General features: G+C 39.8%; 1 protein-coding gene across 3 annotated transcripts in view; it reads left to right on the top strand.

Annotated features, from left to right (window-relative positions):
* tmem131 (transmembrane protein 131) overlaps positions 1 to 26,365 on the top strand; it is a 40,285-nt gene extending 13,920 nt beyond the window's left edge. Inside the window, exons 6-41 of one of the 3 annotated variants that reach the window (XM_014981755.2) lie at positions 168 to 284; positions 358 to 480; positions 1,405 to 1,485; positions 1,570 to 1,720; positions 1,807 to 1,863; positions 2,482 to 2,543; positions 2,635 to 2,743; positions 3,197 to 3,305; positions 3,400 to 3,553; positions 3,630 to 3,800; positions 6,454 to 6,564; positions 6,927 to 7,061; positions 9,426 to 9,530; positions 9,628 to 9,714; positions 10,613 to 10,765; positions 10,873 to 10,948; positions 11,354 to 11,468; positions 12,270 to 12,408; positions 12,502 to 12,611; positions 12,694 to 12,766; positions 12,873 to 13,024; positions 13,114 to 13,256; positions 15,355 to 15,541; positions 17,051 to 17,236; positions 17,310 to 17,465; positions 18,961 to 19,376; positions 19,458 to 19,642; positions 20,031 to 20,161; positions 20,248 to 20,360; positions 20,442 to 20,591; positions 20,682 to 20,832; positions 23,568 to 23,683; positions 24,535 to 24,616; positions 24,718 to 24,821; positions 24,934 to 25,076; positions 25,167 to 26,365. In XM_014981755.2, coding sequence (XP_014837241.2) covers positions 168 to 284; positions 358 to 480; positions 1,405 to 1,485; positions 1,570 to 1,720; positions 1,807 to 1,863; positions 2,482 to 2,543; positions 2,635 to 2,743; positions 3,197 to 3,305; positions 3,400 to 3,553; positions 3,630 to 3,800; positions 6,454 to 6,564; positions 6,927 to 7,061; positions 9,426 to 9,530; positions 9,628 to 9,714; positions 10,613 to 10,765; positions 10,873 to 10,948; positions 11,354 to 11,468; positions 12,270 to 12,408; positions 12,502 to 12,611; positions 12,694 to 12,766; positions 12,873 to 13,024; positions 13,114 to 13,256; positions 15,355 to 15,541; positions 17,051 to 17,236; positions 17,310 to 17,465; positions 18,961 to 19,376; positions 19,458 to 19,642; positions 20,031 to 20,161; positions 20,248 to 20,360; positions 20,442 to 20,591; positions 20,682 to 20,832; positions 23,568 to 23,683; positions 24,535 to 24,616; positions 24,718 to 24,821; positions 24,934 to 25,076; positions 25,167 to 25,445 — 4,932 coding nt within the window. In that variant the 3' untranslated portion in view covers positions 25,446 to 26,365. Of the gene's footprint in view, positions 1 to 167; positions 285 to 357; positions 481 to 1,404; positions 1,486 to 1,569; positions 1,721 to 1,806; positions 1,864 to 2,481; positions 2,544 to 2,634; positions 2,744 to 3,196; positions 3,306 to 3,399; positions 3,554 to 3,629; positions 3,801 to 6,453; positions 6,565 to 6,926; positions 7,062 to 9,425; positions 9,531 to 9,627; positions 9,715 to 10,612; positions 10,766 to 10,872; positions 10,949 to 11,353; positions 11,469 to 12,269; positions 12,409 to 12,501; positions 12,612 to 12,693; positions 12,767 to 12,872; positions 13,025 to 13,113; positions 13,257 to 15,354; positions 15,542 to 17,050; positions 17,237 to 17,309; positions 17,466 to 18,960; positions 19,377 to 19,457; positions 19,643 to 20,030; positions 20,162 to 20,247; positions 20,361 to 20,438; positions 20,592 to 20,681; positions 20,833 to 23,567; positions 23,684 to 24,534; positions 24,617 to 24,717; positions 24,822 to 24,933; positions 25,077 to 25,166 lie in introns of all 3 variants that reach the window. The other 2 variants (XM_014981756.2, XM_014981754.2) reach the window with 2 other exon arrangements.
* The last annotated feature ends 1,039 nt before the right edge of the window (positions 26,366 to 27,404 follow it).

Raw genomic sequence — 27,404 nt, 5'->3', positions numbered from 1 at the left:
TAGCATGTAGCTGTAAAGCTTTTACAGCGCCAACCGTTTTCATAGTGAATATTGTGTTGCCTGATGTTATGATTTTGTGGGTTATTATTTCATGTGATGCATAAAGGATGATTTTTTTCCTTGTTTTTTTTAACGTATATCCTCCTGTTCTTCTGTTCTTCCTGCAGATAATTCCACCAGGAGGGAACACATCTTTTGATGTCGTGTTTCTTGGTCGAGTTGTTGGAAATGTAGAAAACACTTTATTTATTAATACGTCACATCATGGAGTGTTTACATACCAGGTACAAACAGAACAACCTCTCACTAAGGTTAGTTTTTACTACGCCACTAATCCTGCCTCTCCGTCTCCTTCAGGTTTTCGGGGTCGGCGTCCCGAACCCCTACAGGCTGCGGCCCTTCATCGGGGCCCGGGTCCCTGTGAACAGCAGCTTCTCCCCTCTAATAAACATTCACAACCCATACAGTGAACCGCTGCAGGTAATTTAAAGAGACTCATTCAAACGCTTTGAGCTTTTTCACATTGTGTCACTTTACACCCACAAACCTCAATGTGATCATTTGATCTATAAACCAGTTATTTTGATCTCTTGCATAAAATATCTCAAGCAATTTGATGTTCAAGTCGTTTTATATTCGTACTCAAATCAATCTAATCATAGACCAGAGGTGCCCAAGTCCAGTCAACCAATTGATTGCGCGTTATCAGGCCTCTGCAGAGCTAAAAGTTGCTGAGTCATTTGATTGAGCCGAGTTGGAGAAGGGCGGCGCCTAAAAGGATGGACTGGACTTGGGCAGCCCTGATATAGTCCAGTGGTGCCCAAAGTCGGTCCTGCAGGGCCGGCATCCTGCATGTTTTAGTTCTCTCCCTGGTTTAACGCACCTGGATCAATTGATGGCTCATTAGAGGCCTAAGAGGAATATTGACATTTTAATTGATCCTTTTAAAATACAATAAAAAAACAGCTGAATTTTCCTGTTGTGGACCATTAATGCTTGGAGAATGATGGTGCGGCATGTTTTTTAATGACTTATCACGTGGTCAAACTTATTCAAGTTTCATTTTAATTGCGTTTCTTATTTAATGGAAACACTGAAATTACGAATGTTTTTGGGGGTTTTTTCTACGTTAGCGGAATGTCAACAAAGTTTTGCGTAATGGAAACACAGCGATTGCATTTTCATTTGTAAAGAGTAATGAAAATCATCTGCACTTTTTCTCCAGCGCCACAAATACACACAATGTGCTTTTCTTTGGGTAAAAATTCCAATAAAATAACTTAAAGTTTTGTACTTGTGGCGTGACAAAAATGTGAAAAGTTTTAAAGGTCCAAATTCTTCCTCACATAGTGAAACTGCACCCTGTTTCTGGATCAGTTTGTGACGTTGCCGTGCTTTGTTCAGGTGGTGGAGATGTACTCCAGCGGAGGAGATCTGCACTTAGAGCTTCCCACTGGCCAACAAGGAGGCACCGGAAAGCTTTGGGTGAGTCCCTCTTCTGGATGCAACTTTAAAAAGTTTTTTATCAACTTTTTATCTCATCGGCAACCAACCTCCTCCATCTTCCAGGAGATTCCTCCTTTCGAGACGAAGGGGGTGATGAGAGCCAGCTTCTCTTCGAGAGACGCGGACAACCACACGGCTTTCATTAGGATCAAAACCAACGCTCCAAATGAGGACCAGTTCATCATCCTCCCAGTTGAGGTGGAGGTCACGTCAGGTCCGCTTCTAAATCTTTTTAATCCAGAAGTCATCCATCCCCCTCCTGCATCACCGTAACTCTTTCACTTTAATCACTATTCGCAGCTCCCGGTATTTACTCCTCCACAGAAATGCTTGACTTTGGTACGCTTCGATCACAAGGTATGTAGAGTTACAGGAAAACGCTTTTTGCAATTGTCATAAGTAGGGATGCACCGATCCACATTTTTCACTTTCGATACCGATATCTGAGGTTAAAATCGGCCGACAGTGATCCGATACAGAAAAACAGCTGAACTGACTCAAAAGGTTTCTTCTTTTTTTAAACTGCAGACATAAATGTATTGAATTATACATTTATTTAATAACTCTGCACCAGTACAGCACATTTAAATACACCCAACTGCTTCACAAGCTTGGTCAAACATGTAATAAATTTAATTTGTTCAGTCAGTGCAATTAGGAGTAGAACAGCCAGCGTAACATAAATACCTTCGTCAAACATGCAAAAAATAAACGGCAACAAACCTTTCAAATGGTTCTAAATATGATGTAAAATAAATAATAAAGCATGACGTCGTTCAGAGCACAAAGCATAGAATTAGACCGAATAGATTCGCTCTGATGGATCAGGCACATCATCACCGATACTCGATCTAGAATTTTTTTCAATATCGGTACCGATGCCGATATTAATATCAGGATTGGTGCATCTCTAGTTGTAACAGAATCCCCATCTGATTGTCTGCTTTCTTTCCCAAACCGTCTCTCGTTTCAAAGATCGTCCAAAACTCCTGAACCTCCATCTTTTAAATTCAGGAACAAAAGACGTTCCTATCACAGTGGGTATTCCCATCGCTCCCGTAAAATCCCTTTCCTTGAAGACTTGCAGTAAGTGACAGGTTTTCTGTTGTTGTTTCTTCTTCTCCTCAGAGTGTTCGCACAACACCATCAAACGAAGCCGTCACCGTAGATTTTAAAGCAGTGACGCTCAAAGCCGGAGAGAACAGATATACTAAAGTTGCAACCATTAGTTTCGATGGTGAGTGGGCGTTTTTGTTTGCTTTCAAAGGCGGAAATGAGCTTGTTTTTGAAGTGCTACTGGGGCGAAGGGAAATGAAATTGCACGCATGACCGATTGTGTGAGGGCTCATGATTTCTCTCACCATCTGCATGCACCAGTTTCACTGACCACTTCAGGAAGTAGAGCATGATGTCAGTTTCCTGAAAAGTGATCAAAAATGCATCTGGGTGTGGTTCCTTGTGTTTAAAATGTTTTTTTTTTTCATATCCACTTCAAAAAATGCAATATTTACGAAGGCACCATTTTGAAAATGGTATTTCCAGAGAGCTTTTGGTCCTTTTGGACAATTTTATTCAAACTCTGGCTGAGTTAGATTTTTAAAAAAATTTATTTGCTATTACACAACTTCCTCTTCTGGGTATCTTCTCACAGCAGGCTTATCCACTCTGTTTATCTTTGTTTTTATTGCAGCCTCAAAAGCAAGAAGACCATATCAGTTTTCTGGTAAAATAACAGTTAAAGCAAAAGAAAAGACTTATTCCAAGCTTGAAATCCCATACCAGGCAGACGTTCTAGAAGGGTGAGTTATTTCTTTAAGAAACATAGTGAACTTTTAAAAAGAAAAATTTTAGTGGAGCTTATTCCTCTTTTTTTCCTGTTTGTTTTTCCCGTAGCTACCTGGGCTTTGACCACACGGCCACGTTGTTCCACATCAGAGACAGCCCTGTCGACCCAGTGGACAGAGCGATTTTCCTCACCAACGCCTTCAGCTTCGCGATCCGGATACACAACGTGTCTCTGCCCGACGAGGCCAAAATCATGTTTAAAGTGAGTGCCGGCCGAGCTGCGGTTTGCCGGGAGCCGAGGAACAAACTGTCACAAGTTTCTCTCTTCTCTGTCGCAGGTGCAAAACTTCAGCACGCCCATCCTCATCCCGCCGCACGAGTCCCGCTACATCTTCTCCCTTCTGTTCCGGGCAGTCCGACCATCCATTCACATAGACAGCAACATCTTGCTGATCACAAACGCGTCCAAGTTTCACCTGCCCGTCCGGGCTTACACAGGCTTCTTAGAGGTAGGAAGACGACGTAGAAGCAGAGAGTAGCAGAGTTTCTACATTTATTAAATGAAGTAACCCAAACCCGGTGGATCTAAGAAGTGTTGAATAAACATTGATGTGTTTGTGGGGAAATCGGAGAAACGCCGAGCCCACATATAGTGCATACAGTATCTTCCTAAAGTTTTCATGTTTCTTAAGCTTTATGTTTTGTCACATTATAACCAAAGACTCTTTTGTTAAGATTTGTGTGGCAGACCAGGACATGCTAAGTGTATAAGTGTGAAGTGGAAGGAAAAGTTTACGTTGTTTTTGAAATCTTTTACAGCTGGAGTTCAGCTGGTCAGAGTCCATGGGTAGGCGGATATGGGTTCAGGTTTAATCTGGAAGAAAAACCTGCTAGAGGCTGCAAAAGAGCTGATACTGGAGATGAAGTCAAGTTTATTTGTGTAGCACATTTCAGCAGCAAGGCAGTTCAAAGTGCTTTACGCCATAAAAACATCGTATAGCATCTAATTGTGACACAACCAAATAAACATTACTTTTTGTCAAATGTCATCATCAAGCAAATGTCAGATATATTGATCAATGTTCCAGTTACTACTAATCAAAGGCAACTCTAAACAGACAGGTTTTTATAGGAACTCAGGTTGTTTTACAGGAAGTTTATTCCAGAAACCATGAATGTTAAGTCTAAAAAACAAGACCTTGCAGTTCACTCAAATGATGATCTAAATATGACAGCAGTAAAATCGTAATTAAAATTTGTCGGGTTTGCTTCTGTTTTGGGCCTTTAAAGTTAATTAGCTTGGTTGAATCGGGTTTGGACACAATATCTGCATTTCTATTACAAATGTCAGCAAAACTTTGTTGTTATTCCGCTGTCAAAAAAAGCGGAATTTTGCTCTTGCTGTGTTTCTATTAAATAAGAAATTAAATTAAAATTACAGGTGAGAAGCTCTGAGCGCTTCATTGGCGGAGCAGATTTATTCCTAAAAGATATGCTTATAGAAGATAGGTTTGTAGTTTATGCATAAAGCCGGACCAATCACACCGCTGGCACCTCTGTGCGTTGCCTCGCGCGCTGCATTAGCTGGATTAAGTTTACCTCAGCGCGGATCCCACGCCTCTCCTTTCACTCAAACTGGACACAGGCTGACCTGTATGGATATTTACATCAACCCCCTGTGAGGAATTATGATTCTTTCCAGAGTTTTTGATCAAGGTAGGACTTTAAACACCACTCTGGTTAGCTCTGGTTGCGCAGCTCAACATGAACTGCAGGAATAACTTGTAGTCGCGCTTTCAGAGGTGCGTTGAGTGAGGGGTGAGAATGATTTATATTTGTGAACAAAGAATTTTGTGCGGCTTTTCCATCTCAACACGCTGCCCAGAGCCCGCCTGCGCTTTACCTGCCTGCGCTGGTAAAGTTTATGTGTTCCTAGGTGGCTGGTGTGCTTTCGCACTCTCCTGTCTGTAACGCATCACACTGATTTTATATTTTTATTTTTAGTATTATTTTTCTGGTTACACAATGCATTAGACCGTATCAAATACTTTGTCCACTTAGTCAGACAGAGTTAATGTGCGCGGCTGCGCGGAGATCTGAGAAACTCGTCCCATAGACTCGACCAACCAGAATAGTTTCTGTGGCACTTATTAAAAACCCAACAGACACGAAGTGAAAGAGCTACTAAAGCCACATTAGCAGCATTGAATTAAATCTCCCGTATGTTGTGCATCTCTGTGTAGTGCAACAGATAACCTCATCATGCAGGGCCGGTCCAAGGTTGAATGAGGCCTTGAGCAGAATTTGATTTAGGGGCCCCTTTTGTTGCTAAAAACATCAGCACCTCTAACAGATGTGTTGGATTTAATCTGAGAGAGGGGGAGTAGTTTAATTGGCCAACCTAAAAAGCAATCGGTTATAATTGCAGTTTACTAAATTGTATTTGTGAACAAACAGAGCTCAGACTTAAATATTAAACTCACAGCATCAGATTGTAGCTAGGGTAACAAAACAATCTAACTATGAATATTGTTCTTTGAACTTTTATAAAGTAAACTTGCCAGCTCCTTAAAATCATAGATTTAAATGTTAAGCAATTTAAAATCTTTCAATTTATGTATGCTGAAATTTAATCAAATTTAGCAGCATTGATCATCTCAATAAACAAGTGTTACGTTCATGTATCTGTTGTCTGTGTTAAAATATTAGCATTTATGGGGCCCCTGAAGCCCTGGGGGGCCTGATGGAGCTGCTGACTTAATTTGGATTAAACAAAAGTGCAAATAATTGATATTCATTTTAATTGTATAATTTGATTTGTTGTTTTTAAAACTAGTTGTGGGTTTAAGTAGTGTTTCACTGGCGATGTTTTCCCGTAACGTATAACGATATTATTTCCTGTCACCGTAACATCTTTTAATACAAAAACACAGTGGACCGCCTCGGCACCCCGACCACCAGGCTTAGCAAGTTTTCTGGGGGAAACCGTGTATATTTACGTTACATCTTTTTGATCTCCGCTGTTTGTACCACATAACAAGGATTTTACCAGCGAGCATATAATACTCCTCACAGTGTGACACTTTTATACAATATTTAAAACTGTTGTGAAGTAAATGTGAAATTGTGAATTTTAATTCATTTATTTTTTTTCTTCAACAGCCCCTCATCCTGCCCCCCAGCGTGAAGGAAAACGTCCTGGACTTCGGCGTCCGCAGCGCCACCGACACCAGCAGCATCATATTCGTGGTCGTCAACAGCAACCCCATCGAGGTGAGCAGTCACGTGACCTGCTGACATAATGATTGCGACATTTTGCAGGTGTTTTTCCAACCAGGTATCCCCCTCCCTCCCTGGGCACCCGCTTTGGTTTTTGTGTTGAAGTTCGTTGTCCAACGTCCCGTTGTGTAAGACGTGTCTACATAAGCCTTTTAGGTATTCCTGCTTGTGCTTTTCTATACTCAGCCCAGTGCAGTTCATGTCGCAACACAAGTGTTTGTACCAACATCCCCACTTCTGCAGTATTCAGTGATAAGTTGCAAGGAACATGGAGTACAGTCACGCATTGTTCTGCGAAACAAATGATTGGGTCCCTCGTCCAAACTCAGACGGTTCTGTGAATTCTTGTCCTGCAGCTAGAGATAAAGTCCTGGCTGGTCACAGGAGACAGCCTCTCCATGGAGCTGCTGAAGACCGAGAAGGGGAACACGACAGCAGCCCTGAGTCGCCTGCAGGAGCTGCAAAACGCCTCGGCCTCGCATCACAAAACAGTGAGCTCCCCCCTTTTTTGCCCCCCCACCTCAAAAGTTGCCCCAACGATGCATCTATAAGCTTCTGGAAGCTTTTCATGCCTTCACAGTGTTTTCTTTGGAATCGGTTTAGTTTGACCTCTTCTCTTCTGTTTGCTTTTTGAGATAAGGCTTTATTGATCCGTCAGAGACTAAAAACAATACAAGCCAATGCAAATTATAGGACCTTGCAACAGCAGTTTGACATTGCAACGCACTGCAACCACAAGCGTGAGTGTGTGATGGAGCAACACTAAGCAGTGCAGTAATTGGGAAGTGGAAGGAGGATGTCACGTGGTTTAGAAATCTGTTTGCAAAAAAAAAATGAAAAGTGTGGTGTGTGCTTCAGCAGTAAACAGCAGTGTTTAAGGCTTGCCACATTTTTAACTGGATTTATGCCTTTATTTTGACTAGGACATTCTAACACATTATGTTGTGACACAAATCACTCAGTAATACTGATTGTATGTTATGTGGTATATTGGGGCCATTTTAGATGGGGGGGAAAAAAGAAGCAGGTTCCTGTCAAAAAACTTTTTGAGATTAATCTGAGAAATTTTCTAGGAAAAACTCAAATTTCCTAGCTCCAAAAGTCAAACATATGCGGGGAAAAAAAAAACTTGGAAAATTTTAGATTAATCTCAGAAATCTTCTACAGAAAACTTAAAAATGTCAGATTTTCGAAAAGTTGAAAATTTGCTAGAAAAAAATCAGAAATTTTGAAATAAATCTCAGAAATTTTCTAAAAATATAAAAAAATAAACATCGACGCTTCAAAAAACATTGAAATTTTTGAATTTCAAAAGTCAAACACTTTCCACTTTTGAAACAGAAAATTCCCAATAGTTGAAAGTTTTCCACTTTTGTAAATTTCCAGGATTTTTCTAGAAAATCTTTGAACTATTTGGAAATTTACTCCTTTGTTTTCCATCTACAATAGCCCCCACACGCTGTTTCAGTCATGTTTGTAGTTTATTTTTAACATGCTTTTGAGCTGTACTTTTCATTATTGCAATGTCACACAACGTGAAATATTTCACAGAGTGTAAAAACTGTATGAAAAACAGTGTAAAAAAACAAAACAAGTAAATGAGCTGAAACACAAATACACATTTGCTGACGTGTTGCAGAGCTGCAGTGGTGAGGCTGTTGTGACTGAGACAGCACTTTATCTGATAGCGGTGTTGGTCTGCTTCCTTTTGAGATGAACAGCGTGTGGCTACAGAAGTTTACTTCCACTGAAACTGCTTACTGTAAGCTCTGCAGTTTCTGCTATGCAAGAATTTGACACAACCTGAAAGCACTGCTTTACTGGAATAGATTTTTTTTTTTCCTCTTAATGATTTGAATGTAACATTATTTAAGCCAGCGGTTTCTACAGCTCTGTTTACAACAGCAGCTTCTGTTCTTGTGTTGAGATGCCAGTGAGTGAGAGGATTGAAAATGAATGTGAAATTAAAAGATGTCAAAATATTTCACCTCTAATGACTCTTGGTAAAAGTCCAGACATATTTACTGCTTTAGTTCCTTTATTTATTTTTTTTGATGCAACAAATTGAGAAAAACCTGAAGTTACATTTAGTTTTAATCTCCTGCATCAGTAAAACTACAGATAAGCTTTTAGCTGAGAAATAATTTAGCCTTCCTAGTAACTGTGGTGTTATTGGGATGTGGTCCAGTAGAGATTTTTAACCAAAAGGTACAACTTGTTCCTGTGGAAGATGAGAAAATAAATGCTTTCAGACCAATAAACTGAATAAAAAATAAAAAAAAGTTACATGTTTTCTAAAAGTAGCCATGGTTGTGTTGTAGCAGAAAACTACTTCTGAGAAATGCTTCAGAGTGTTATTAGTCTGCAGTATTACAATGCACTAATGGACGGTGATGATATCTTTTCACATTACATACACGTTTATGTATGAACCATGCATCATTTCCGTCCATTTCACAATTTTGCACTACTTTTTTTTGTTGATTTAGCTTGTCAAATTTAAATAAAATATAATGGAGATTGTGGTTTAAGGTGACAAAACGATCAGAGGTGCCAATACATTTGCAAGGCACTGTTGCTAATCCAATTAAAAACAATGAAAGTATCTCTGTTGTTGTGACTCGTAAAAAAGGATTAAGATGACCAAACATTACTGTCTTTACTGCTGACTAAAGTGATATATCTATATATATATATATATATATATATATATATATATATATATATATATATATATATATATTCTTAAATGGCAATTTTTGTTTCGTCACAAAAAGGAAACATTACACTGTAAAACGTCATATTCCTACCTCACTTTCCCAGAAAGAAATAATCATCTCTTCTTGTGTCTTCAGGTGATTCTAGCATCTGGCTATTATGCAGCTTTCAGAGTGACGTTAGTCGCCAAAGCGCTGGAGGGCGTGTACGACGGAGCCATTCACATCACAACAGATTATGAGGTTGGTTTATGTTTTTTATTTTAGCTTTTTAGGGAGAAAATAGCAGCTCGAGTCATCTCTCATGTTCACGTTCTTCTTTTTTTTTTTGTGGCTTCAGATATTGACCATCCCAGTCAAAGCTCTGATTGCAGTGGGGACATTAAACAGTTCACCCAGGCACATCGTGCTGCAACCTTCGTTTCCAGTGAGTAACAGTCAGGAGTTCACACAAGTTTGACTCTGGGGACACATAAGACGTGTACGGCTGAAACGATTAGTCGGATTAATCGTGATTAATTGAAATATCGTCAACTAATTTAGTAACTGATTAATTGGTAACTGGCGTCTAGCCTACAGAAAAAGGCCTTTTGTGATGTGATTTTCAGTCGTGTCATGCTCGAACTTATTCACAACAATTGTGGATTCCTTTTTTAAAAAAAATCAAACATTCTGTTTGATTTAAGAAAACAGTCTGCGACGATTAATCGGATGAATTGTGATGAAATTGATTTTGAAATGACCAACAAATCAACAATTAACTAAAATATTCCGACTCCAAACAAGAGCAACATTCTCGGAGCAGCAAATAAACTAAAACCGCACAAAATATATATATATATATATATATATATATATATATATATATATGCAATTTGCCATTAAGTTTAAAATAAACCCTTTGTTGTCTGTAAATGCAATCAGGTTTTGCATTGAATTAGTCTAGAAAATACAGTCATCTCAGTCCTACACTGTATTGATGAGTCGAGGAGAAAGAACCAAGATTTTCACATGTTATAATTGTTTTTTAACTGCATATTTATCATTTGCTACTACTATTTAAACATTCACTTAAGGAGTGCTGTTATCGCATTTAAATGTTTTTTCTTTTATAAGAAAGGACTGAATTGTTTACTTGCATATTTTTAATGTATTTATTCTATTGTGTAGAAAACACTTGAGTTGTTAAATGAAAAATCTGCAGAATGTGACAATTTTAAATCCGATTTATCGATCAAATAATCGATTACTAAAATAATTTTTCCAGCCCTACGGTGGGTTTTAACTGTGTGATGCGAGTCCCGTATCTCCTGTTGTTTCCTCAGGGAAAAGTCGTTCACCAAAGCTTCAACATCCAGAGCTCCTTCACACAAAAAGTCCGGCTGCAGCAGATCCAGTCGCTGACGGAGGACATCAGGTTCTATTACAAGCGTCTGCGCAACAACAAAGATGAGCTGGAGCCAAGACGAAAATCCAAGGTAGAAAATCCTCCTCAGGGTTTGAAATTGATTCTTTTGTTGTTGTTGCTGTTGTGGACGTAAACTTATTTTTATTTATTTATTTATTTTTTCCCCATGTTTTCCAGGTGGCAAATATTTATTTTGACGCCAGCTTGCAGTGTGGTGATCACTGTTATGTGGGCCTGCCATTTGTGCTTAAATGTAAGTTTGGTGTAGATAGATCGGCTTTCTGTCTCCATGGGGAAGCGGGATCATGTTGGCATCACTCATGCTGTGCAGTGATTTCAAAAACAAAGTGTCATTTTTTATTTTCCTGCTTGTAGTAGTTACTGCTGCTAGTGATTTATAGCAAAGCGCCTGTAGATCTGGCTAAAATGCACTTAACCCGATCTAAGATGACGAATTGTTGACGACTGAATGTAAATCAGAGCTCCAGTTTATTACGTCTGTCCTCTCAGACCTTTCCTGAGCTCCTAATTTATGTTGGGTTTTACACATTCAGTATTTCTTTTTTTTTTAGTTTTCTCTTCCTTTTGCAAATGTTAAAAATTTTTTCAAGTGTAACTCTTTCTCTTCTTTTTTTTTTTTTTTTTTTTTATCTTGCAGCTGAATCCAAGCCTCACGGTCTGGTGTTGCAGGAAGATATCTGGGATGCTGACGTAGACCTTCATCAGAAACTCCTCAAACGATGGAAAGAGATCAAAGAGCGCTCAGGACACAAGTAAGCATCTTTTCAGTCCCTCTGGGATTTTGCGAAGTTTGTCGGTGATTGTTGCGACTTAAAATCGCTGATTTTGTGACCCTGTTTTTTTTTTTTTTTCTTTTTGGTTTATTTGCAATTAAAGTTGCAAATTTTGGTATTAAGCTTCATTTCTGCCGTAACACTGTTTTTGAAAAAAATGAGTTGAAATTGCTGCTCATATCTTTTAACAAAAAAGAGGATTTTAACATCGTTAATATATAAAATGAAAATAACATTTTCAAGTCCCTTCTTCAGGGGGTCCGCATATCTTAAATTCATTTATCTAAAATTAAGGTCTTGAAATCTCTTAAATTCATTAAAAAAAAAAATTTATCAGCCTTAAATATGTTAATCACAGGTCTTAAATTTTGTCATCACAGGACTATTTACTGTCATTCTATGTAGGGTTTTCTCTAGCAGGAAGTTTCTGTGAGCTAAAGGTTTGAGTCGTGCACAGACGTCTTCGCTCACTGGTTCTGTAACTCGGGACTGGTTGAGCTACTGGAAACGAGCTGCTAACGCTCACTTCCAGTTAAATTTATTATGGTGACAGGCTTAACTGAAACAACCTGTTTGCACTATTCAGCATCACGAAATGTTAACCAGACATAACTCCATCCTGAAGGTTCAGTTTTCTGAAATGAAACGATGCGGGGTAAAAGAATAGCCCCAGAAAACTGTGAAGCTTTTCCTGTTTGTGAAACACGCCATATGCTAAGTTTGAGCCTTACTATTCTTGCTGAAAAACTCAAATGTTCTCCCTTTTCCTTCCCCCTGGAGAATCGAAGCCATCTTCGAAGTCAACACGGACCTCCAGAAGAACATCGAAGCTAAAGTCACGGCCCATTTGACCTGGCCTTCACTCGTCAACTCCTCACAGAGAATCATGTTCCCCCTGACCAGCACAAACAGCTCCTCAGTGAGTTAAAGCCCTCCGTTTCATGACACACACGCAGGATTATCTCTTAGCGTATTCGAACCGGAGGAAGCTGATATTTCTGTTACAATGCAGGACGAGGAGGTGATCCTGCAGAACCCTGCAGACGTCCCCGTCTACGTCCAAGTTCTCCCGCTGGCGCTTCTTCCCAACCCCTCTGTGTTTTCTGGGAAGCTGGCCGACAGGTGACGAATCCTTTCAACTCTACAGGATCTATTCTCTGGTCATTTCTCCCACTCATTGTCTCATTGTGCTCTAAACGTTCAGGTTGCCACTGGGAAATTTGTCCAGCATCAACATTGATACAAGCACATTCGAGTTCCAGGTTCACAGAAACCAAGTGAGCGCTGCATTATTTACTGGCTTCCCTCCTGCTAATCGTAGCGCTGCTGAGGCAGCATGTGAAAGCTGTTAGCAGCTAACAGCCTCTCTTGTTTGTGTGGCAGACGTCCCTAATAAAGAGCAGCTCAGGGTTTGTCGAAGGCTCCACCAGACCCTTTGTCTACAATCTCATGCTGCTGCCCGGGGAAGTGAAGTCATTCAGCGTGAGGTTCACGCCCGTCAGAAACCACAGCGTCTCCTCCCTTCTTATAGTCAGGTAACCATATCTGCTAAAGTCCAGAGAACTGTGGCCTCACTAAATACAGTGACATGTTTATCCTCTGGGTGTTTTGGGAATGTGTTCAGGAACAACCTGACGGTGATCGACACGATCGTGCTCCACGGACGCGGCACGACGGAGAGCCTGAAGGTGGCGGGGAAGCCTCCGGGGCAGGGCAGCTCGTTGAGGTTCAAGATCACAGAGGCGCTGCTGAAAGACTGCACAGAAAGTACGTCCAGATCTCTGGGAGTGGAACTGAGAGAGAGTTGCAAGGAATCTGACACTGTGGAACGATCAACCCTTAACCAGATAGGCCGTAAACTGTAGAAATGTTTAATCGAGCAGAAGGGCTGAGTTTTTCACATTTTAATTATTTATTTCCTTTTCGTTGTAAATGCATAATTTGCTTCAAACGATCAATTGTTCTCTAAATTTATTGCATTTTAAGCAATAAAACTCATTTGTATATTTTAATGTATTTCTACAATTGTATGTGAAAGGCTTTAGTGATCGTGAAAAAAAATTATAGTTTTTTTTTAATCCAATTGTCAGAAAAATAGAATAATCGATTACAAAAATAATGATTAAAGAAAACAAATATTAGGAGTCAGGCTGCATTAATATCTGTGGAATATTAGTGATTACAGGCAATATGACAAGGACTTATTTATTCTAATTTTGTGAAAAGTACCCAAAGGAAAGTCCCTTTGAATGAAAATGAGCTCATGCTTTTCATGAATGTTTAAACAAGGAGTTTAAAAACAGAACTGCACAGTTGTTCATCCACAGTGACTTGCAAAAGTATTCAAAGCATTCCCACAGCATGATTCTGCCATCGCCTTGTTTTTATACAACATTAGAAATACGCCAACGGCATCCCCCACCAGCTTCACAGTGGGGGATGCTGCATTCAGGGTGCTTGGTTACTCATGGGAGAAATCTGACAATATGAGGAAAAGTTCAAGCAGTAGTGTGAGTAGTTCTGCAGTAACTCGATATAAATGTCATAGCGAAACGGCAGGTGGACCAGGAGCATCAGCAGACATGCGCCTCTTTTTCACGCACGTTTGATCAAATACAAAGAATGAAAGCAGATAACAATGCGCTAAAGACACAATCCAACACTCACAGGTCATTAATGTCTTATCTGTGGTGATAAAGTAGGGCTGTAACTAAACATTGTTTTAGTAATGTACTATTCTGACGGTTAATCAATTAATCAGGTTAAAAACATTTGGCACTTTCTGCTAATTTTTCATTCAGCCTTTCTTACGCAATATTTGAAATACATTGACAGATGCAATTAAATATTTCAATTCCTTCATTACATGAGAAAATAAACTTTTTATAGCCTAAAATGCAATGTAGTAACATTCCCTTAGTGAACGTTTGATCACTTGTACTGATGCATCTGCAGCTAAAAATACTTCATCCACATGTCAAAAACTTTTCTGCTTGACTTAATAAAAAAGACATGGGGGTAATTTGTTTTATTTTTCAAATAACCAATAAATAATTGGATAGCAAAAGGTGATTAATGGGAGATTTTTAAACCAGGTAAAACTGAAACTATTCCACTTAAGGAGTTTTGTGGAAACATAATTTACAGACAAAGAAGATTTTTCATCCTAAATAGAAAACTCATATGTTTTGGTTTACTTACTGCTCTGAGTGTGTTGTTCTTTCAACAAATAGCCTTTTTTGGAGTCTGTATACTATACTAAAAATCAATTACTAAATGAGTTGATGATTATTTTAATAATATATCGCGATTCATCCCGATATTCGTTTCATCCCTATTATAAAGCAGGACCAAATTGATCTAAAACCAATTAAGCCCAAAGTCAGAGACTTTTTATATCAACTTTAAATATGTGGTTTGAATTTAAAAGGGCAACAAAGCTGTTAAAAGCTGTGGCTGTACTGCCAGATCTTTGCCTCAGACATGCATATATAACCGAACACAGTGACCCTGGAGAGCTTGAGGCGCTTTCATCGTTGTCCAGGCTTTTCCTCCCCTCACATAAGGAGCCGTGTCTCCATGAAGACACGGCTCAGTAGTCTCTGCCGTACGGCTAGTTTGGCAGGTTTAAACAAAGGGAAAGCACCTGACTGGGCCTGCCTCGTTTTTAACCAATCAGAGCAAACTGGGTTGGTCGAAAAACAACCACCAACTTTTGAGTCAGAAAGTGACGGGGAGGAAGGGCAAGCGTGTGATGGAAAAACAGTTTAACTCTAAAGCCATTAGCCATGGCTCTTTACCAAACAAATGGCTTTTTCTTGTTTTGTTTTGTTTTTATTAACCTTCGATCCGTCCTGTGTTCCAGAAATAAAAGTTAAGGAGCCAAACTTTACTCTCAAGAGAACCTTCAGAGTGGAGAACACTGGACTGCTCCCGATCACCATCAAATCGGCGGAAATCAACGGCCAAGCTTGCGAAGGATATGGATTCAAAGTTCTCAACTGCCAGGAGTTTGCACTCAAGCCGAATGCTTCAAAAGACATCGTCATACTGTGAGTGATCAAAACTGTTTGTCTTACTCTTTCACTGGCAAAAATGACAAAATAACCTGCTTGCTTTTTAAGTTATTAATATTTTACTTTGCGTTACTCAGCCAGCCAGGTTGTGGTCTGTTTCAGATTGCATTATATTGGTGAGGCTTTATTCAGACTAATGATATGTAATTGTCTTTTTAACAATCATTTTGACCAATCTAGGTAGGTAAACAGGTGTAATGAATACAATGGGTGTTTTGTTAAAGGCTCTGCTTCTGACACGTTTATCATGTCCTGCACGCCTCGTTTCCAGGAATTAGTTTCCAAATTAAAGGGCCATATGTACTACACACATAATTTAAAAACTGTTATTGCAAGCTTACTGACTTTACCCGTTAGGACACATGTATCAAACGCAAGGCGCAGGGGCCACATCTGGTCCGCAGTATCTTTTTTCATGTGCGTATCTAAACTCCAGACATCAAATCTATCAGCCCTACCAGTTTGTCATGATTCCACAATTGTGGAAATTCATGGAAAATCAACAATCAGCTGCATTTTTTCACGCTAATACTCAACTCTGACTTTATTGCAAATTTTCTACAAAAAATGAAAACACCCCATTTAAGTGACCGCTAACTCCCGCCTGTGGTCGGTGGTATTTCTTACTTTTATTTCATTGCTTCCTCTGCATTACGTTCGATTCGGCAATTCACAAAGCCTCATTTAAGCCTGTCGCAATTAATTAATTAATCACATGCTAAGTTAGAATGAGCTCAATAATTTCCATATTTTTAAAAGGCAGTTTTGTTAACAGAGACTTCATAATCCATCTGATTGTTTGTGTGTGGTTTCTGTTTCCATTTTATTTATCGTTTTTGCTTGTTGTGCTTTATTTTGGATATTTAAAATATCTATGTTCTGCACAAAATTTAAGTTTATTGGTCTTTGAGAGGTTAAACGTACATTATCGTACCTTTTTATTAAAGGTACGATAATAAAATGCTCTCATTTGAAAATGCTCTCAAAACAACAATATTATCGCTTATCGCAATAATTATTTGGAAAATTTATCATACAGCAAAATTGATGGTGACAAGCCTAGTCAAATTTAACCTCATAAATAAGGGCAAACTGCATATTTCCTTGCAAGTATTTCGAAATTAGCTGCACAAAACAATCCTGGAGCGACAATGTGAAATCATTTTCAATATTTAGTTTTAAGAAATGGCTCTCTATTAAAAACTTAACAGCTCTTTAATTAGTTTTATCAATCCATCCTGGCACAACCAGCCCTTTAAGAACATTCATGATCCTGATGAGGCTCAAAATGAAAATAAGTTTGACAGCCAACCAAAACAGTGCATCTAAGCAGTTGCATTATACCATTTGTTGATGTTGTCATGGCGACTCCATTTCATTCTGAAAGCGAACAAATGTCGATACTTCTGAAGAGCCAGGAGTGAGCGACATACGGCTCAGTGAAAGGATGCAGACGGGTGAGTTTTGGTCCCATTTCTGCTTCAGGTTTACACCCGACTTCACCTCGTCCCGAGTGATCCGGGAGCTGAAACTGGTGACGCAGGGCGGCTCGGAGTTCGTGTTCGTCCTGAACGCCTCGCTGCCCTACCACATGCTGGCCGCCTGCGCCGAAACCCTGCCCCGACCCAGCTGGGAGCTCGAGCTCTACATCATAGTGTCCGTCGTCATGAGGTGGGAGCGACTCCGTCAGATGAGTTTTACTTTGGGCCTTCGCAGATGGCTCATGCATCTCTTTTCTTTGCAGCTCCATGTTTCTGTTGGTGATAGTCACCGCCTACCTGGAGGCGCAGAGCATCTGGGAGCCTTTCAAGAGGCGCGTCTCGGTGGAGTCCAACTCCAGCATGGAGACGGGGCGGCCGTTTAACCTCAGGGAAATTGTCCAAATTCACAGAGATTTAAAGTAAGTGACAGGAGAAAAAAAAACAAAAAACGTCTTTGATTCACTATTTTATTTTCTGTCAATAAATAAAAGAATCTCACAAATCCAAATCGTGCTCTTGCAATAGCCAATCTCAGCTGCAGGATTTCATGCATCCAAGCAAGAGTTGTGCCTTTGAAGAGAATATCTCCAGTCACGACTGGCTGATTTAGATGCATATTTCTGTGGGTCAGGCGGTGCAGTTTGGCTCCCAAAGAGAAACGGGTGTGTCCTCATGTCTACAAAGAACACTGATTATAGGCTCATTACTGTCCACACCCTCTCAGATGTGGACAATGATGTCCTACAACACTCAGATATCCTGGCCTGTTATTGCAACAGGCATTAAATTCACTTCTTTTCACTTTGAGTCCACAAAATGTACAATATGTTAAATGCAGTAAAAAAAAAATCTGATCTGTACAACGGTGTGTTATGGCCGGTGTAGATAGAGGAGAAAAAAAGGGAGTGAATTTCTGCCAAAAAACTCAGAAATTTCCTAGAAACAACCAATGAAATTTCTGAGTTTGAAAATTGACAATTGAATTGAAAAACCTCTGAATTTTGAGATTAGTCTCAGAACGTGTATAGAATGTTTAGGACATTTCTGAGTTTCACAAGTCGGAAATTTGAGATAATTTCTCAAACTTTGTTTTGTCCAGCAAATGTTTTACTTTTGAAACCCAGAAGTTTCATTCTTTATTCTAAAAAATTTCTGACATCTCAAAATTTCTGTTTTGTGATGGAAAGTGGCAATTTTTTTATTCATTCATCTATTTATTTTTTTTTATTTTATATCTACAATGACCCTAATATTCTGTAATTTAGACTTTAAACAATGTCATAAGTTCAATCACAGTTTGTGTTTTAAGGCCTCTTGAGCGTAGGGAAAACCTCCTGTGGACTCTGGGTTGTGGTTTAGTGTCGGTGCCTAACCACTGTGACCATAACTGGTTCTGGTGTCTATCGGCAGCCATTGAGCTGATTTGTATATATTATCACAAAGTAAAGCTTTGCTCGGTCAAATTAAGCTTCTTATCTGTATTAATTTGCATTCTGGTCAGTGTCATGCAGAAGCTTGTTTCAACTTCGGACCGTTTTCATGTTCAGTTTTTAAACAACTAAAATGTAACCTAATAATTTGTAAGCAATTCTTACTTTAAAACTTTTACATAGCTTTGCAGAAGTATTCGCATCCCTTAAAACTAAGGGATGTTATTTTTCAGTAACCAATTAATAACTGGACTTTGACAGAATTTGAACCAGGTGAAGCTTAAACTTGAGGACTTTTGGGTAAAACAGATTTACAGACAGAGGAGTTTTTTTATCTAAAATGCTTTGTTTTGACTTGATTACCTCTTTCAGTGTTGTTTTAGAGTCTTTACTGCTTTACTAAGTTATTGATGATTATGATTAATCATGATTAATCATTTCAGCTCCACAACTAATCTGATTTCTCTGTTCCTGTCTGGTTTAGTGACTACGGCGACTCGTCCCAGAACTCCAGGGGGTTTTATCCATCCAGCAACGGCTCAGCCAGGGTCGGAGGTCGACAGAGCAGCGGCCGGAACTTACTGGAGCCCGACAGCCAAGACAAGAGGCCCAGGATGCCCTTCAGCCGCCCGTCTGTGCCAGCGGCTCCATCTCAGCTGCCCAAAGCGAGCTCAGCCTCCGGCCAGGACGGCCCGCCGGCCCCCGGCCAGCTAGTCAACCGGAAGGCTCGCAACGTCAAACAGCTGGACCTCCAGGGTCAAAGTTCACCTGGGGCGTCGTTGCAGGAGGACCCGGAATACTCCAGCCTCATAGGAGCCATGGACAACGACCTCGATCGTCCAGAGTCGCTGGCCGCCGAGGCCCTACAGGACCAGAGCTCTCGATCCGTTCAAAGCAAAGGTACCGTCTTCTAGATGTGGTTCGATGTCAGCCGGCGCGGCTCCGCTGGCGTTTAACAAACCGTGGTTGTTTTGTCTCCAGTGTTAGAATCCAAAGGGAAGCAGCGTTCAAAAACAAAAGCGTCGAGAAAGAAGGAAGAAAAGGAGAAAAAGCCCAGATTAAAGACTCAGGGAGACGAGCTGAAAGACAACCTGGCAGACAACGACGACAGCTCCTCCACCACCACAGAGACCTCAAACCCAGACCTGGAGACAAACCTCAAAGAGGTTCGTCTTAAAAACACAAACTCTTACCAAGGCCCTTATTTTTGTCTAGTTTCTTCTGTAAATCTCTTAGTAGACAGAAAACTTACAGGTAACTTTTCAACAAGATTTATGAGCTTGTTTTAAGTAAATAATCCTTTAATATTGATTTTAAGAGGAACTAGTTTCACTGGCAGATTATTTCAAATATAACAAGACATTTTTACATGTTTTCCAGTGAAATAATATACCAGTGAAATTAGCACTACTTACTGTTGGTACACTGGAAAAAAGACAAAAATAAAATATTTGAACTAGAAATTAATGGATAATATTTTGGAGTGCTACGATACAGTATCAATCTCAGTGTGAATATTTTCATAAATCTACTTAAGTGCATAATTTCTGACAGGAAACAGTGAAAAAGAAGGGGAGGACGACAACTCCTAGGAAGACAAAAGAGGAAACTTCAAATTTCTCAAGCAAACCCAAAGAAAGAAAACAAGAAGCTGCAAAGAAAGAGACCCAAACAGAGAAGTCCAGGTTTGATTTGTTTGTTTTTTTGTTTTTTTTTACTAAATTGAGTTCGCATTCGTTGGTTTATGTTTGACAAATCTTTATCGCTGCAGTTCTCTGGAGCTGCCATACGTAACGCCGCTGGAAAACAAGCAGCGCAGGAGCTTTCCGTCCAAAGCTCTTCACCCCCTCATCTCAAAGACGAGACCGGCACAGAAACAAAGAAGTGCGTTCCGAGTGTTCGCGTTCTGCTCCCGGTTTCTGTTGGGATCATTTTGGTGACCCGTTTTTGTTTCTTCAACAGTAGACGGGAAGCCGGATGACGGGCGGCCCCTGCTTTTAGCCAAGCTGTCGTCGAGCTCCTCCGTCCTGGAGCTGGGCCACAGCAGCAGCTCAGAGGGAGAGAAGGACTATGCTCCTCCAGAGTGGGACATCCCTCTTCCTATCAACAGCATGCGTGAGTGCACACTGGAAACTGTCCTGATCGTTCCTGGAGTCGGTTCAAGCTCCAAATCAGTCACCACTTTTCTTTTTTCCCCTTGTTCAGCAGCAGACAGCCTCCAGCAGATCTCCTTGCAGACATTAAACGCAGATCCTTTCCTGAAGCGGTCGGCCACCGCAGGGACCTGCTCCCCTCCGCCCACCTCGCCCAGCTTACTGTCCCGAGGCACCTACAGCAGTGTGCTGAACAGCACCAGGTCTGTGGCCGGCTGCGTTTTCACTACCTTTCTCCATATTCCGCTAAAGTGGGGAAAAAAAACACACAATTTTGCAATTACGGTGTTTCCAATAAATAAGAAATGCAATTAAAATCGCACGTAAATACGGTTGTTCACAAGAAAGTCATTACAAACCATGGAGGCAACGGATGTAAACATTTACATGAGACATATTGATAATTCATCCATGATGCCGGGGCTCATCATTCATCATCCATCAGAGGAGACGTTAGTGTCTGATTCAGACATTGAAGCGACAAACCTCATACTTGGTGGCAGCTACATGAGGCATTTTCAGGAAATTATAGTGGATGATATAGAAGAGCTACGGATTTAACACATTCAAAAGGCACAACTTTTTCTGAGAAAGCTGCACATTACATGAAAAAAAATAACATCATCCTCCTCCTCCCTGTTGTCTTGTCATTTATGCCAGTAGTAACATCCAGTTGTAGATCATGTGACTCTTAATTTGAAAAAGGTGTTTCCATTGCAGTTTTGCAAAATACGTATTTTGAAAAAAAAAAAAAAAAAAAAAAAACAATCTTTACGCAGAATGTTAAAAAAACTTAAGTTTTCTTTTTTGGGGCCATGTTTCCATTAGTCATGTTTGTTTCAACAATTTCAGTTTGCTCAATTTTATGGTTAGTGGAAACACAGCTACTAACATAATTTAAACTTCACACAGAAACTTCATTTAATTATACTTTTGAATTAGCTAATCATTATTGATGCGTTCATAGAAGAAACATTGGAGAAAATAGTAAAAACTAACATTTCCCACAATATCAAAGGTTTCATTTTTCATTTACCGTCAATAACTGAAACTAATCAAGATCGCAACAAATCAGAACTCTTATTAGAAATTTTACGATAAATGAAAGCTCCTCGAGTGGCCCAGTCAAAGGCCAGACCTAAATCAACAGTCAAGAATCGGTGGCAAGACGTAAAACTTTATGTTCAGGGATGTTCTCCATAAAATCTGACTGAGTTTAAATGGTTTTGTAAAGAAGAAAAAAAGTCACTGTAGATGTAAAAATAAAGTTTGTGTCAAAATGGCTCCAAAAAAACTTTTTAAGTGACCCAAACAAACAGAGCTACGCTGAGAAAAGAGTCAGAAACTAAGCCCAGCTTTACAAAGCACAAAAAGCAGCGTTCTGCAGAAACGCGTTCTGAGTGTTCGCTGGTTCCCATCGAGCTGAACCAGAAAAAGGCCCCAGGAAATAATCTCACACCGAAGCGCCACTAACCACTTCCTGTATTAGTAGACTTGTATTTCTGTGTTGCCACATCCTGATGCTCCTTTTATATCAGTTTAGCTTCTGAAGAAGCCATTTCATCCACTCTGCCCTGTGCGGTTTCCACGTTCATTATCTCCTCCTCGGCTTCAGCCCCTTTTACTTGTTGCTTTCTCTTCAATAACTGGTAGTGAGAGGGAGAGCTGAGCGTATTGACTTGGTTCACAGACCGCTAACGGTGGCTGATAACTTTGGTCGTTTCCCAGAGTTTTCTCTCTGTGCCTGGCTGTTTTTGTGTTTTCCACATACTGCCTTTTTATTCAACGCCATCTGCAAATACGGTGGTTGCTTAGAAAACGTTTGATTCGTTCAGACAATCACATTTTCTGCACAATTAAATGTGAATAAACTGGGTGATGTCGATGTGCATGAACAAATGAACCGCTTCATAACACTTTAATGGGCAGACACACATTTTTATATTTGGAAATTATTTAATTACCATTTTCTGATGTATCCAGGCGTTTGGGGTATAAAAAATTACGCTTTTGCATATTTGTTTTAAATAAAATTTGAAATATTGTAAGCAATGAATCTACCTTGTTTTTATATGTTTTGCATTTCAAAATGTAAAAACAAATACCACAAATCAGTATCAATTCAATTTAGCAGCAATTAACCAACTTGAGACATTTGTTAAAAGAAATTCAATTGAACCCCGTCATTGTTATTCGGCATGCATGTAGTGACAGTGGATTGGTAAAATTGTCCTTTAACAGGAAGAAACCTCCAGCAGAACCAGAACCTGACTCTGTACAAGGATTAATCTTCCTCTAGCCTTAGAAAATCTGCACTGAAATACCCTGAATTCATAAATAATACACAATAAATTAAAATAGTCTACATTTGAGGGTAAAACAAAGCTTAAGCACTGTTTTAATAGCGATTATCTATAAATTTAATGAAATTTGAGTGCAACTATTCCTCTTTTGTACCCTAACTGGACAACGTATCCCCCAGGTTACGGACATTTCACGTCTCGATATGTAAGCTGTTTAAATGTAATTAATAGTTTTTTGAAAATATATATATTAAATCACTCTTAAAGAATATTTTACAAAAGCAAGTCCTCTCACATCAGTATGTATATGAAAAATAACTCATACCTGACAATGTATGTCTTTGTCCATGCGGTCCGCCATTTTGAACTTTATATACCTGCGTTAGTTTGTTTTTAAACTAGCGGTGCAAAGTGCAGGTGGTTGACGGCCCTCTTGTCTACGGCGTGTGAATTTTCTGTATCGCATAGGATGCGAAACCCATTAACGCTGTTGTAGTTTTCCTCAATAATGTAGCTATTAATTGTTTTCCACGAGTCGGGACGATTTCTCCGTAACGTTGTACAAACTGCTTTATGAATAAGCTGGATTAGTTTGAAAATGCTTCTAAAGATTTGCCTTCGTTTTGTTTTCCCAGCGAGCTGAACCAGAAAAAGGCCCCAGGAAATAAGCCGTCTGCAGGCGCGCCACTCCCAGGCAAGAACGGCAACCCCACTTTCGCCGCTGTAGCCGCAGGTTACGACAAAAGCCCAGGTGAGTTTGCAGCGAGCGTGGTACCGCAGCACCAACAGCAGCAGCGTTTCCCTTACAAACTCGCGCAGAACTTTTTCCGTATTCTGCAGATGTCGAGGAAAAAACACAATTTTGCAATTGCGGTATTTCCATTAAATAAGAAATTAAATGAAAATCACACATGGATAAGTGTGTTCACGCGGTATTTGGAAGCGGCTACGGATATATGTAGTGTTTTCGGGAAATTGCAGTCTGAGTTTTTAACAGAAGAGCAACAGATTCAACCACATTTTAATGACAACTTTTCATTAATCGTGTGCTGCTGAAAGTTAATTTTTTTGGGAAAAACATTTTTTCTTAATTTGATTGTTTCCATTAAATGAATCTATGTTCATAATTCCAATTTGCGCAATACAAAGGTCAAAGAAAACGCAACCATATAATTGTGAAAATTGTAATTCTGAAAATACATTTACTCCCATTTTGAAAAACTCATGTTTTTTGATACGTTTTTGCACTAGGATGTCGTGTTCTTTTCTGGCTCTATTGAAATTTGTGTTTTTCGCAAAATACACAAATTTTTGCAAGTGTTTTTGTGGCAAACCACTTGAAACGTCTTTTTCATCTTCTCTACTCCTTGCAGAAAAGACGATAAAGATGACAGGGAGCTGTCAGACGATGGTGGCGTGATTTTTAATGTCAATCTTATTCACGCTTGACTTTATTCACGTTTTTTATGTAATAAAAAGGCAGTATGTGGCATTTACGAAATCGTGTTTGGTGAAATATTGACAAAGTTATGTGCACATTTGTAACGGAAACGCAGCCAGTGATGGCGTTGCCTCAGCAGTAAGGTTGGATGCTCTCTGCAGGCGGCTCCGGCCCAGGAAAAGGAGACATCCAAGCAAAGACTCTGGCCAACATGATGTCAGTGGAAAGCGACAGTTCAGACAGGTACAGGGAAAAAAAAAAAAAACATGCATTCAATCTGAAGCATCTACACGCCATTCCTAATTTTCTTCTTCTCTTTCCCCCCCCCCCCTTTCCTCCTGAAGTTCTGGATTATGGAGTCCGATTGACACGGTCGGCAGTCCAAACTACAAATCTGACAACTCTTTCTCTGCTTTCGGACCCAACAGCTCCTTCAACCTGACACAAGGTACGTCACCTGATCCTGCCTGATCCCAACATGCTCGCCTGATCCCGAGCATGTTGCGTAACATGGTTAGACAGCCAAAGTCACGCCATGTGTTCTCGTGCGTCTGCTTTAGTTTTCAGTGGGATGAATCTCCCAAAGCCTTCGGAGCCTCAGCCGAGCTGGCCCGAGTTCACCCCGGCCATCTGGGACATGCCCAGCAGCGACCCCCTGCACTCCTGGCCCAGCAGCTCCGGCTCGCCCACCGCCCCGACGGCCGTAAGCTCCCCGCCCCACAGCGCTTTCGGTCATCGCCGTGGCTCGCTCTGTTCAGTGATTCCACTGTTTTTTTGTTTTTTTTTGCCACAGTCGTTCCTGGGAAACACTTGCAGCCCGTGGTCTGCCACCACGCCTTTCAGCAACTCCATCTGGTCAACGGGCGCAGATTCCACGCTGCACCCGTACTCGCCGTCAACCGGCTCGGCTGCTCTGACCACTCTGGTGAGCGGCGCCGCCCCGTCACCGTCACAGTCGCCGACGACTCCCTCGGAGATGAGCAGGACCTTCAACCCCTGGAGCGGATGGCTTCCAACCCTGACCAGGCGCAGCTCCGAGCCCTGGCCCAGCTCCTCTGATACCGGCAACTAAGCAGCACCTGGCAAAAGTTACCTGTACGCTAAACGAGTCTTTTACTATCAGAGAAGCCCCGCCCCCTCCTCCAGACATCAGCATTACGGGGAGCTATGGATTAGCGCCACGTTTATTTCTCTGCAGCTTTTTTTATTCCTGAGGGCAGTGATGCTAACTTTTTATTTGGGTTTGTTTTAACAGGATACCCCTGAAATAAGCGCACTGTAAAACCACAATGCACTTTTGTTCTGGTTTCTAGTGCAAATATATTAGTATACTTGATATAAGAAAAAAAAAAAAACTTAAGTAACTTTTCAGCAAGATAAAGGAGCTTGTTTTGAGCCAATAATTCCTTAATACTGAAGAAAAAGTACTAGTGCTTTTTCCTTCATCTTGCTGAGAAGTTGCTTGTAAGTTAGTTTTTTTTCTTATTTCAGGTGTACCGAGATATTTGCACTAAAAACTAGATCAAAATAACTTGGTGGTAATTTGTGTTTTTGCAGTGCGCGGATGGCATAGAAAGGCTATTAATGCTGCATTCCTTCCCAGAAACATGGCAGAGCCGCTAAAGGTTTAGTATTAAATAACATATTTGAAGCCACATTTCACATTTCTTATTGGTTTCTTAATATTAAAAAATTTGTTTGTTTCAGAGGCCAAAGTTTACAGTCATTCACATCGGGATCATTGCACTTTGCTTTTTATTCGGCAGAAGGGATCTTTATTAAAAAAAAAAAAATTAAAATTGGATTTGTATTGGATATTTAGTTTTTTTTCTATACCATAAAAGTTTTAGGAACATTTATGTTGTCCATTTTTAAAGTGGAATTATTTGGTCTAACGATCAAGTAAAACTAAATTCCTCAGTTTGGGGTTTGACCTGTACTCTTGTCGCCTTCGTTTGTCTGCAAATTTAATTAAAGGATTTCAGCAGAAAATCTGGGTTTTCCTCTTGATTTACTCTTGATTTTTTTTGTAGTGTCTCAAGACATTTGTTGTGAATTGGCACGAAATGAACTAAATTGAATTGTTCATACAAGTTCTGACAGGAAATATGTGGTAATGAAGAATTTGTTTATAATGTGATAATCTGCTTCAAGCATCACAAGTATAGTTTCTGAAACAGTTTTTAAATGTTTTGCCGATTACAAATCTGACAAATTATCACCACAAGTGATCACATAACGGATATACTGAATGAATTAAAACTTTTTTTTTTAAAAAAAGCTGAGATTGGATCAAATTTGCTTCACTTTCATCAGAGTGTAGTGATTACAGGAACACAAAGAAAAGCCTTTAAGAATGTCTTTGAGAAACTTGACTGCAGAGAAAGTCCAAGCAAGATGGAACCAGAACCTGGTCTTAATAACTTAAGTGAAAGAAAAAGGAATCGTGATTTTTAAATGTTTTTCATGAAAAACATTTTTTGTCTGGCAGTTTTGCTTTCCAGGAAATGCGTAGAATATGCTCAGGTAAGACTTGAATCTTTACTTCTCTTACCTGTCCATTTTTTTTTACCCAGTATGAATAATACCATTGAAAACTTTTTTTTTTTTGTAAACTGACATTTTGATTAGTTTCGCTAGTAAATTATTAATGTTTTGAAATAGTTCTGCCTCAAAGTGTGGTTGATCTGGTTAGTGATGTTGGACTGTTATTTTGAATAGAACTAAAGGAAAGCTAACTTAGCAGACCCCACACATCCTGGACACAAGCTGTTTAAACCTTTTACCTTCAGCTAAAAGGGGTTATTGCAAAAACCAGCCAGTTTCTTACCCCAATCTGTCTTTTATGAACATAATGAACATCTTGCAGTCAGAGCAGTCGGCAACTGTGAATATAATGTTCTTTAGCTGTCTTTTTAAATTTCCCTAAAGTTTACATATTTCAGCATGACAGGAGTATGTGAAACCAAAGTCAAATTCCTTGTTTATGAACAGAAACAAAGGATTTATCCTCTCAAACACAAACGGAGCA

This window comes from Poecilia mexicana, unplaced genomic scaffold (genome assembly GCF_051168715.1).
Source record: "Poecilia mexicana isolate PSO_F unplaced genomic scaffold, ASM5116871v1 scaffold_4, whole genome shotgun sequence".
In the NCBI taxonomy this organism is placed as follows: Eukaryota; Metazoa; Chordata; class Actinopteri; order Cyprinodontiformes; family Poeciliidae; genus Poecilia; species Poecilia mexicana.
This window is presented reverse-complemented; position numbering and strand designations above follow the sequence as displayed.